Genomic DNA, 12,103 nt, shown 5'->3' with positions numbered 1-12,103 from the left:
GGTTGGACAACATGAAGTGGCTGTATTAGCAATGACAGAACCCTACTATCAGGGCACTATCAAAGGCAAAACCTGCCTTTAAAATCATTTGCCGTTTTCGGGTGCATCAGCTGGCATTTTTCTGTTTCTGAGAGTTTGCTACCAAACCCTTATCTCAACGCAGTTATTGTTGTTTGTTAAAGTTTAAGGACAATACACAGTTGCTCATTTTTGTTGTTGTTTTATATTTGTTTTTTTTTTTTTTTTTTTTAAGGGTGTAGATTACTCAGACTTATTTCTGTGACCTATCAGTAGGGAACTGAATGAAGATACCTTTCAGAAACACAAAATGTTTTTATAGGACTTCATTTACTTTTCTGTCAGTGTTAGAGCACGGGTGGACCTAAGCCTGCCATCCTTAAACCTAAGCATTTGTCTAAGAGATTATTGTGATACTGTCTGTCAGGAGAACTGCTGTCATGGCTAACATAGGAGTGCAGATCTGATTTATAGTATGTAAAATGCAACCAGGCCCATTTCCTTTTGTTCTAAACCAGGTTTTGTTTGCTTTATTTATTTTTTTAACCTAAATGCATTACAGAATATGAAGAAATCAGGCCTGTAAAACTCGTTTTTTCACTCTGTAAAAGCGTGTGAATACATTTTGGTGAGCTATAGGAAGACCTGAACGCATGGCTTGACAGTCCTGCACAACACCTCGAATTATACATCGGCTGCTGACGAGTAGAGATGCTTAGTTGTGAGGGATCCTGCTGCTATGAGCCCTTTCACAGGATTCCCCTGAAAATTCATATTTAGATATGAAATGTTTCACATTCCACTGCTACAGTTAACATTTCAAAACACTGCCCAGATAAGTTATGAAAGCTATGTATGTCTCCCTAACTGCTTCTCAGCCTGTTTACAATGAGACTTTTATACTTTCCTTTCCTTTTTTTTTTTTTTTATTGTGTGACAGTTCCACGTGCATGGAAGGAAAAAAACATGTTTCATAAATAGAAAAATGTGACTGCAAAACCACAAAAACAGGCAGTGGAGAGTTGAAGTCATGCTTGTAAAATGCTTTTCGGCTTCATGTTGCAACTTGATCAGATGACCGGTTTGTTGCAATCTGTCAGTGTTTCTATTTATCTATTGTTATCTTATGATTATTTTTGGTTTGACAGATCTTAAGTTTCCTTTTCCTCTTTGTAACTATGTACATATTTTAGTTTACCAGGAAATTTCACCTTGATATGAGAACCGAAGATGGATCCAGAAGAGCAGGAGTTACTTGGCGATTATAGATACAGAAATTATTCTTCAGCAATTGAGAAAGCTTTGAGAAACTTTGAATCATCAAGTGAATGGGCAGATCTTATATCTTCCCTTGGCAAACTCAATAAGGTATGGTGTTAAAGGAAACTTTTTTCATTGATTTATTGTCTTTGTATTGTTATTAAATTTTCTGTAACTTACAGTACATAGCAAAATTGAAAAATCATTCAAGAAATACTCTTTCATATAGGAAGGGGTAATGGAAGCTACTAAATCAGAATCTTTTATATGAATATGAGAAATTCTGGTAAAACCAGCATAGGTTTCATTTGAATGGTGTTTGTTTCCTTTATACAGTTTAAGCCTAATTTAGATTTTACCTTAAAAAACCTTCAGGATGTTGGTTAAATTAGAGCAATCTAGAGCAGCTAAGTAATGCTTTATGTAGGACAAGAGCTCAAAGATTTTAGCATGGCTTTTGAGTCAAAATTCATATTTAAAGATCACACTTAGTTGACCACATCATTGTATTTGGGGAAATAACTGATTTGCTGGTGCATTTTGTATGACCATGGAAAATATGGCTGGACATGGGGAGAAAGAAAAAGACTTGTACAGGAAAACATCTAGGAAGTGTGTCTTCTCTTGCCAAGGAATGAGGTGTATGTTATTTGTGTCCCATTTGGTCTATTTTAACATAACGCTTGTCGTGAGTGTACATGGAGCAAGAGTAGTTGCATCATCAAGTAAACAGGGATGGGAGGAGACAACTTGCAGAATTCATAAGGCAGCATCTGTTGTTAGAACAGATGCCCCACATGATTGTGCTGTTGTTGCTAAACCTTAATTTTACAGTTTTCAAAGGGGAGGAGAGTCCAAATCGAAGGTTTTTTTAGGGCAGCCAAGTTCCTTCCTCTTTGTGGAGAGAAGCTGGATTTGCTGTCAATAGGAGTAATGTTTCTGCCTTCACTGTTTCTGTCTTCACTGTTTCTTTCTGATTCCCGCTGAGGGCAATAAGGAGAGACAAAGGCCTTCAGAATGCTTCTCTGGAAAGGGAAAACCACACTTAGGCTTAGAGATTACATACCTATGTCAAGAATTCGGCTTCGACCTTTTATCATGACTTAGGTAAATACACTGAAACTGATTAACACCGATCCAAAACTCTTATGCAGGTACAGAATTGCCAAAACACATAGCAGCACAGCAGAAGCCAAGCAAGAAGGCTTTTAGCTGTTACATCAGTCCATCTGCCGTGGTATTTTGTGGACTTAATCATCTTAGGAGCATAAGAGTTGGTAGAGCAATCAACCCCAGTGTTCATCTGCTTCTGCCTGTTATCTGAAAATAGGGATGACAACAGATAAGTCAGGGGAATGTGCCACCAGAAGGAAGATTGTGAAATAAGGCATCAATAGCTATTCTCTTAAATTCTATGATTGCTTGATCTATTATGATCTAAAACATAAATATTGTTGGTGAGTTCTGTTTGTAGAGGGTTCTAACGTAAAGAGCCTAATTTCATCTGCAGTTGGTTTCTTATAACCCAAAGATGAATGAGCAGTGAGAAAGTGGGGAGGAGGAAGTAGACTATCATTATTTTAGTGATAAAAATGTCTTTAAAAACATTTTTTAACGCTGCACGTGAACCTGGGTGTCAGTAACTAGAGAGCAGTGTTGCCTATTGCTAAGCAAACATGAAAATGGAAAGGGAGAGAGAGTGAAGAGGAGTAAGTTGAGGAGTTCTGGGAGGACTTTTCATGCTTTTATAAGCATAAGCTTTATAAGGATTTATAAGATTTATATTGCCGACTTCAATTGTGGGTGGTTTTGCTTATGTGCTTGTAATATTTTCTGAGGCTTTTTCTCCTATAGGTAGGCTTCAACAGTTACTTTGTACTATTGAGTCTCACAAGCAGACACCCACATCCCACTTACTGCCATAGAAGTTCAGTAGAATCACTCTTTCAGTGCAACGGCTGGAGGAATAAGTGCAGTCTCTTCCTACTTAAAGGTGAGGGTAAAGAACGGAGGGAGCAAATCCAGATGCTTTTGGCCATGACTAAAAAAGTGATCTTGGAGCTCCTGCTGCCGTTACTTTCGGTGAACAGAGACAGCCATGGTACTTCTTTCTATTACCTATTTAGCCTTCTCTACTAAGGTTAAACTAAAGGTTCTTTTTCACAGCTTCTCTGTTGCTTCTCTCAATCAAAATTCTGTTTCATGGTGACTTCTAGAACCACAGAAGCAGCAGAGAAACTGGTCAGCTTCAGTCTGAATGATCAGCCAGAGTGGTCAGTTTGTAGATCTCTCAAAAGATTGTGTTTTGCCATTTGAGAGAGGTGAACCTTATCTAACTTTGTCTATATCTCTGCTGTGGACAGCTTTACTTCGAATCACTGTCAGGCAGGGAGAGAAAGGTTTTTAGTTAGTTGTGACTCACCTCTTGCTCTTTAAAGTAGGCCAGATGAGTCCTGTCCTAAAACTGCCTGTGTTCCTCACTGACTCTATAGGGAGCCTGAGGTGAATTAATGCAGTTTTGCCTGTGTTTTTTAGCTGACCTAGACATTTGGGGTTATATCAGGTGAATCTCCCCTGCAGCATTTGAACAGAATTGCAGGTACCAAGTGTGAGCATGAATGAAAGTCGGAGGGAAACCTCTTCTAACAAAAGCTAGCATTGGTGAAAGTTGCTATCTTACTTAAGCTACACTCTGAGCTTGCAGGGGAGAGATTTTTGGTTTTAAATTTGTATGGCGTGTGTTATCCCACACCGTGGTGATGAGTCCTATCTCTAATTACATAAACGAGTCTTTTAGTAGCTGCAGCCTAAGCTACTTCATGCTTCAAGAGTGGGGTTATTCTCTTCCCATTACTGTTCATGGATACAGCTTCGAACTATTCTTTTATTATTATTTTTGCAAATTTGCATATGTTTTGTGTTTGGAAAACACTGTTCTGTCGTTAAAGTTTTCAAATCTTCAGCACAGATTGATGCATCCACAATTGATTTAGAGCTAAATGGGATTGTGCTGTTGCGGATTTTGCTGGCTTGTTCCAACATTGTAATAGGATACAACTGTATACAGCTCTGCAAAGTCTCTTTGATAGAAGAAATTTCTAGGGCTTTTCTTTTTTTTTCCCCTAACCTAGAAATAGGTAGTGGCTCAACATATGCAGGCCTGCCTGTGAAAGAGATGCTTTTAATTTTTATTATTATTTTTTTAATATCCAAAATGCCTGTAGCTCTATTCTGAATTCAAACAGAGTAGAGGGAAAGGGGGGAGAAACTACAAAAACCATTGCTGCTACACAAGTGTTATTTCAGTAGTAACATTTAATGCTACAATATGTCTGTTCTTGAGGGGAGGGAAGAAAAGGATTCTTCTGAAATGCAGAGCCCGTGAGCACAGGCATTAATTACACCAGTTACTTCATATGAGGAGTGTGACTGCCGTGCCTTTATGACAGCCGTTGGCTGAGTTGCAAACATGAGCACCACTTGCCTTCTGTTGAAGACAAGCCTTATATCTTCAAGAAAAGAAGCTTTGCCTTGTAATAGCTTTGTGAAACTTCACACCCAGTGCACAAACACAGTGTACGGGACTAGGGATATGTCTTTTTTTTTTCTTCTTTTGATATAACTCCAGCTCCTAGTTTAGTTTCCTCACTACAGTCTTTGAACTTCACACTGCTATTTTAGTAGAAGCTGGAGCTCTATTTAGATTTTTTTTTTTCATACTTATTTGGAATATGGATCAGTGGAAAATGGAATCATAGGCTCTCCTTTATCCCCTCCCAACCAATGTTGACTTAAACAAGAGTATCTCCTGATTGAAGATAATCTTACAGATGGATGTACATGCTGCATTTTTCTAGAATTCTAGTTATGTGAATAAAAATATTTACTTGATTTTCTTATTTATTTTATGTCTAGACAAATTGAGCAAACTGATCTCTAGTGGTTCTATAAAGCAGTGCAGGTTTTCTTAAAACAGTAAACGTGGAAATAAAAATACTCCTGTTTGTGTATGTGTGCCTGTGTTTGTTTAGTGCTTTAGGTCATGTATATACGCTGTCATAAAGAGTAAATAGTCCTTTCTTTCTACCCTTTATATCTCATGTTCAAAGAAACTACAAGCATGGTTATGCATTAGAAAATCTTATGTGTGTATAATATATTCTCTGGTCAGCCATAAAGAAAAAGAACCTTGAAAAAGTTGCAATCTGGATATGCCCGTGGACACAAGTCATTGTTTTGTATGTCTCATTCTATTCATTACGCCAGGAAAAAAATCCTTATTTTAAAAGTCAGTGGGAGGTCAAATGCTTCTTGGTTTTCTGGGATTGTTGGTTTCTCACTGATCTATGAAAACCAAACCCTGTGATGATCTTACCGTGTGTGGAGTGCTTGCTGACAGTCCAGGCTTCTCCAGCCAACTCTTACTAGGAGTGCCAGTGACATTTAACGCTTCTGCCATCATAGCTGCTAACGTGGAAGGCAGTTGGAGAAAAGGAGAAAAAAGTGGGTGGGCTTCAGCCCATATGTAGCTGAACACCATCAAATCAAGCTCACAAGAATCAAAAGAATGGGTGAATGGTACACGTCAGTTCCCAAGCCTGTGAGGAGAGCTGTCCATCTGCTGTTTTCTACCTAGATAATATTAAATTTTGCCTGGTAGAATATTAAGATGGTATTTGTTCGATCTTAAGATCGGGGAGAAAATATTTACCACTAGCATATTTTTTGTAATTAACTTATTTTGTATATACAGAGGGTGTGGGCAAATATATACCAACCAATATAAACAGAATGTTTCAAAGTCCAGCTTTCAACCTGGTTTTGAAGTTGCTGCAAGACAACAACATATTAAGTATTCTTTTCTCCCTCTCAAATATGAAGATAATGTAATTTCATGTGTGAAATTCTGCTGTATTCTTCAATTCTAGCTTTTAATACCTATTAAAATGCAGATCTCTTTGTGAGGAAGAAAGGAAATTAATGGGCTCCAAATGGCACTTGTACTGTATGTATTTCAGAGTGGTGTAACATTTCTTTCTGTTTTACTGTAGTTACGGACTCACAGCCTTTTTCTTCTTGAATGAAGTTTATTTAATAGAAACTCTTCCCTAACAACTGGTTTCTCAGCTTAGGCAGGGCAGCAAATGAGAGATAAAATGCAATGGTAGTGTCGTGGATTCTAACTTCTCGTGGCCATCTACTGCAAAGTCTTAAATGATACACTGCACACACTTTTAAATGTGATGGGTTCTGTCTCTTACTGCTGATATGAGTATTCAGCATTCAGTGTTCAAATGAATGCTGTGGTCATTGCTGAACTATTTTTTTAATTGAGTGAGCGTGGTTTAGCTTATTTGTCCATTGGTTTTTCAAAACCTTTTTCAGGCATGGTAGATGAACATCAAGTTTAAAGCAGCTGCACAGAATAAAGCTGTGGCTTACCCTTTGGGAGAGTCAAGAGTTTGCCTAATCCTGAAAACATCCCAAATGTCAACCTGCAGTAAAACACTTGTTTGCCTTAGCAGATGGTGATCAAAGGCTGAAGTAGCATTTACTTGCAACCTCTTTATTTAATCATCTCTTTCTCAATTGCAGAAGCACATTTAATTGCCCTGCTGAAATGCATGCATCATTTGAAGAAAAGTGTAATCTTCCCAAAGAAAAGTGATACAGCTTGTTTTTCCAGAGACCTGGCCTGTCTGCAATACTTAATTATTTCCTATCCTGAAGGTTTTTTTACTTATACATCTGTACAGTGGCTATAGTTACTAAAGCTTACTGAATATAGCCACACAGGATTATAAGTAACATCAAAGATGCTATTGTCCCATCTAACCATGCCTGCATTGGTGGAAGGGTTGTTTATTTCAGCTATAAGTGAAATGTTGATTTATGAGGAAAGATGGTTATTTAATTCTTATGTTATTACCAGACTCCTCTTGTCACTTCCCCGCTATTATTGGAGATAGGATAAGGGAACACTGTCCCTGTCCCCTCATTTGATTTCCAGTTCCAGTTTCTAGGGACAGCGAGACCAGACTTTTCTCTATTATTCATGACTAATTTATATGGAAACTCAATTGCTGGTTAAGTGTAACAAACTGCATTTATGGGAGAAAACTCTTGAATATGTTATTTAGTTCTCAGTTTGCTAATAGAAAACCTTTTTGAAATACATTTATATTATATATCATCTTTAACATTACAGCTGTTCATTCTAATCTTCTTTCTACCACAGGCTCTTCAGAGTAACCTGAAGTATTCTCTGTTGCCAAGGCGTCTGATCATCAGTAAAAGATTATCTCAGTGTTTGCATCCAGCACTACCTAGTGGAGTACATTTAAAGGCACTAGAAACTTATGAAATAATCTTTAAAATAATTGGGACAAAATGGCTCGCCAAGGAGTTATTCTTGTACAGGTAAGCTTCTCTTTAAAGGCTTATACATTTCACACCCTCTTTTAATTGACTAAATTATATTTTTATTCTTTTTTTTTTTTTTTAATAGCTCTGGTTTGTTTCCTCTTCTGGCAAATGCAGCAATGTCAGTGAGGCCTGTTCTTCTTGGTTTATATGAAAAATATTTTCTTCCTCTCCAAAAGTCCCTTCTGCCTGGTCTTCAAGCCTTTGTAATTGGACTGCTGCCTGGACTGGAAGAAGGATCAGAAATTTATGACAGGTGAGAACTAACAGTAATTTAAAAGTAATACACAGTGTTTTGCTTTCTTAGGGAATTCTCAAGGAATTTCTTTTGGCTATCAATGTAAAGAGGTTTGATAAAGGGCTTCTAAGGGTTGAAGAATGAGGAGTCCTTGAAAGATGCAATGAATAGCATTAAAAACCCTTTCCCTTTCTATTTTCATCTCAGGAGGAGGAAAGGACAGAAGAGGAAAAGTAGGGTTAAAAATAGATATGTTGAGAGAAGAGAATGAAAAAGCATTTTTAAAAACCCTTCCAAACTCCTGAATAATTAACCTGACTCTCCAAACCACTGCTCTGTGGGAAATTCTATTTAAATGTTGTAACATGAGAGAGCAGCTGAATTGTATCTTCTTTTCAGTCTTTCTATAGCAGATACTTACCCTCAGGTTCTGAAAACATAAGCAAGCGGCAACCCTTCCAGCATCTGTTGAGGAAAAAAGAATCTCACTCATTCCCAGGTACCCCTGGCAGTAATGACAATGACATTTGGTATGATAAAGTCAGGATCAATAAGCGTGCTGAGAAGAGCACCCATTTGTGTAATGGTTTTATTTCAGTTACGGGAAATGTTTTGTAAGATCTTATAAGAGCTCAACCACTGTAGGTTTCATTCAAATGTTTCTTTGCTTAAACAGTCACTAAACACTGCATTTGTAATGCACTTCCTTCTGTGTTTCCAATCTGGATGTGTTGGCTGCTCTCTGCCCTTTTTGAATGGTAAACTACATACACTACGGTTGATAAAACAGTTCTACATCTAATGCCTCCTCTTAAAAACAATTGTTAAACTGAAGACTTGTATCAGTCGCTGGAGCAGCTAAGAATAGATGGCATGTGTTCTCAGCTTGGTGAATAGCATTCAGTTGGCAACTCCAGATCTGTGGACACGTGTATACCTCTTACACATCTGCTGTAGAAAGATAAATTTTAGTATGTGCTTTTTGTCAGGCAGGCTCATGAGACACAGTGATGATACATAGTTTTCCTCATTTCCTCAACAGCACTGGTTGTTGAGGACTTGGGAAGAAAGGGAATCTGTTGGAACTAAATTTTCTATCCATCTCGAGCCTTTAAAGGAGTTTCAGCTTATTCTGAAACTGACGTTACGGACTAGTACTAATATATCTCCTGCTGTTCCTGAAAGTGGCAGAAGTACTAGTTCAGGTTGTGTTTCAGCCTAGACACTTTCCTTCTAATGCTTAAACATAAACACATGCATGGAAAAGAAAAAATGGTTTGAAGGCTACTTTATAAAGAAATGGGTAAAGGTTTGGGATGACTTTTTTTTTCCTCTTCTGTACTGGACTTCTCCCTTTTCACTTCTACATTCCTCATGTGAGATTTCAACACCAGAGTACTGACACAGTTGCCAAAGCAGAGAATGTGCCTTTTAGTCATAGGACCTCCGACATGATTGCCATTCAGTGTACCAGTTCTGTGTGCAATAACTGACAGTGTGTCACTTTATCTCATGTTTTTATTCATTCAAGACTTAAAAGTTGAGCCCGTTGGTTTGTAAGTATGAATATATGGGATATCTGCCAATTTCCAGGCTGATAAAATTGGCTTTCCAAGTCTACTGTTAGCTTAAAGTACTTCCAGTTCAGCATTACATATGTTAAATATTTTGCAATCAGAGCTGCTGCCATAATTTCTTCAGAGCTTACTGTTTGCAGATGATCACTGTAGAAGTTTCCAAAGTACGCAGAGAAACTTTTTTTCAGTGAGTAGCACAGTGACAAAGTATTGAGGCTAGCATTTTTGTTTGTTTGTTTTTCTTTTTTTTCAATCAGATGCTGGCCATCTTCATGTCAAAAGGGCAATACTGATAATACAAAGAGGATGAAATTAAATGTTGTGACCTAGAATACTAGCTTTGTGTAGAATTGCCTTTGTATGGTATAAAACTGTACTAACAAATCTGTTACTTCCTGTCAAATATATTTCTGTACAGAACAGATGCTTTGCTTGTGAAGCTCTCCTTATTAATGGGCAAAGAAGTTTTCTATGGAGCACTCTGGGGCAGTGTTCTGGTCAGCCCGTCCATCAGGCTGCCTGCTTCTCTTTTTGTTGTCAGTCATATCAACAGAGAGCTGTCCGGAAAACAGCAGAAGTACATGCTTGGCACTGATTATAAGCTCACAGTAAGTTCATCACGCTCCTTGTGGAACAGTCTTATCTACCATAATGCCAGCATGCTAGCATGTTGTGTGCCTTCTCTGTGTTGTATTAGAATGGCACACTCTTAAGTCAGAGAAAAAAGGCTGAAAGGTCTACAATTAAGAATTGCTTGATACGATTTCTTCATGTGACCATTGTGTCTGAAATGTACCCGAGAATCTCCCATACAGATTTTGTTTACTCTGCAGAATGCAAATCTACTGAAGTTTCTGTGCTTTTTGACAATCAGTACTGTATAAGACCTTAAAAAACTGACTCTGTTTCAAATCAGAAGATAAATGTACTACGTTACATATAAAGATATATCTACTTGTTCTGAATTATATCTTAGGCAAGATTCTGAATACCTTATATACAATTTATAATGTGGATTTCTCAAGTGTTTACAATCTAGAAGACAATTCTGAAATTTAGTATCTTTTTATTCAGTAAAATAGAAAACTTCAAGAGGTAGTAATTTATTTTCGTGATACAATTACTATAATGCTACCTTATGTAATTAATACCTGCATTTTGTGAGACTGGTAGCTAGTGATACCACATTGTGACATTCTGTATTGTTATAAAACCAAGTATTTTGTAAGTATTAATAATATTTTGACAACATTCCACAAAACGCTTCTTGGGGGATGGGAAGTAAATGTGTAATGTATCCTCTTATTTAAAACAATATTGTTCAATATTTGTAAATAAGATTTGTAAAAAAAAAAAAATAAATAATGTTTTTGCTTTATTTTTCTTCTTGTGATTATTTGCAGTGATTGTAGATTAAATATTATCATGAAGTAAAACACCATTGTGCTTTCTTTTCCTTTTACAGATGAAGTCTTTGTGTGTATCAGTACTGGATTCAAATGTTCTTGTGCAAAGAAACACTCTGGAAGTGATTCTCTTCTTCTTCCCATTTTATACAGCTTTGGTAAGAAGACTATTTTAATATTGTCACGTGTGCATTTTGTGCAGAAAAGTATCTTCTTTGGAACCAATCCAGCTGTTATTACCAAATGGCTGAATTTTGTCTGACTTCCAAAATCAGTAAACAGATTTTGCAGTTTTTTTTCTCCTCTGTCAATTTTAATAGGAGCAGAGAGACCTCTGTTACTCAGACCCCTTACAGCTAACTCAGTTTTGCATCATCAGAATGCTTCAAATGAAGCTGTGCTTTGATGGTGAAAGTTGTGATAATTGGAAGGTGTTTGAAGTATTCAGGCCTGAGAAGCTGCACAGAGAAAAAACGAGCATTTGGATTTGTCTGTACTAAACTAAGATACTTCTGTGAAAGGCTAGAAAAACAAATACTGCTTAAAACATTAGCTGTTCCCCATCGTTTCCTAACTCACCTAGTAGTATAGTCAGTATTTTGAAGGTACCAAGTAATTTTAAGTCTTAAGACATAACATAATGAAGTCTTCAGTATTTTTAGCTTAACTATGGCTCTGTGCTATAAATATGAAAGTGGTCACACGACTGTCAGATTCCTTTTCTTGAATTTTTTAGTATACAAAATACTGTGTTGTTGATGTTTTTTTCCAAGAACACTAATATTACCAATTTAAAAAGCAGCAACAACAACAACACCTCATTACAACTTTGACTTGTTTGAGTATTCACAAACAGCTAAGCTATCTTTGTTTTTCATCCTAGGACTGCGATGAAAGCGCTATTCTGCTGCGCAGGTCTGATTTAGTCCATATTCTGTCAGCAGCTACACAGACATTGCTGAGGAGAGACATGTCACTCAACAGAAGATTATACGCATGGTTGCTAGGTACTGCACAATATACTGCACTATTTAGTGTTCTCAATACCTAAGAAAACTGTTTGGCTGGTTAAAATGTAACATGCAATTTCAGCAGCTAATGGAAGATGATAAAATAAAATGTTGTTTAGCTTCCATTTATGAAGTACCTGTTTGCCAAATGAATGCTTGGTTTTATTGAAC

The 12,103-nt window shown here is 37.1% G+C and overlaps 1 protein-coding gene across 5 annotated transcripts in view; it reads left to right on the top strand.

Annotated features, from left to right (window-relative positions):
- The window catches only part of DOP1B (DOP1 leucine zipper like protein B), a 42,480-nt gene that overhangs the window by 1,128 nt on the left and 29,249 nt on the right, over positions 1-12,103 (top strand). For 2 of the 5 annotated variants that reach the window (XM_068688437.1, XM_068688409.1), the window contains exons 2-7: positions 1,212-1,386; positions 7,517-7,698; positions 7,787-7,957; positions 9,935-10,124; positions 10,982-11,080; positions 11,806-11,929. In XM_068688437.1, coding sequence (XP_068544538.1) covers positions 1,249-1,386; positions 7,517-7,698; positions 7,787-7,957; positions 9,935-10,124; positions 10,982-11,080; positions 11,806-11,929 — 904 coding nt within the window. In that variant the 5' untranslated portion in view covers positions 1,212-1,248. Of the gene's footprint in view, positions 1-958; positions 1,114-1,211; positions 1,387-7,516; positions 7,699-7,786; positions 7,958-9,934; positions 10,125-10,981; positions 11,081-11,805; positions 11,930-12,103 lie in introns of those variants that run through there. The other 3 variants (XM_068688419.1, XM_068688427.1, XM_068688445.1) reach the window with 3 other exon arrangements.

This window comes from Anas acuta, chromosome 1 (genome assembly GCF_963932015.1).
Source record: "Anas acuta chromosome 1, bAnaAcu1.1, whole genome shotgun sequence".
NCBI classification, from domain to species: Eukaryota; Metazoa; Chordata; class Aves; order Anseriformes; family Anatidae; genus Anas; species Anas acuta.
The sequence above is the reverse complement of the archived record's forward strand: the minus strand, read 5'-3'. Positions and strand labels throughout refer to the sequence as shown.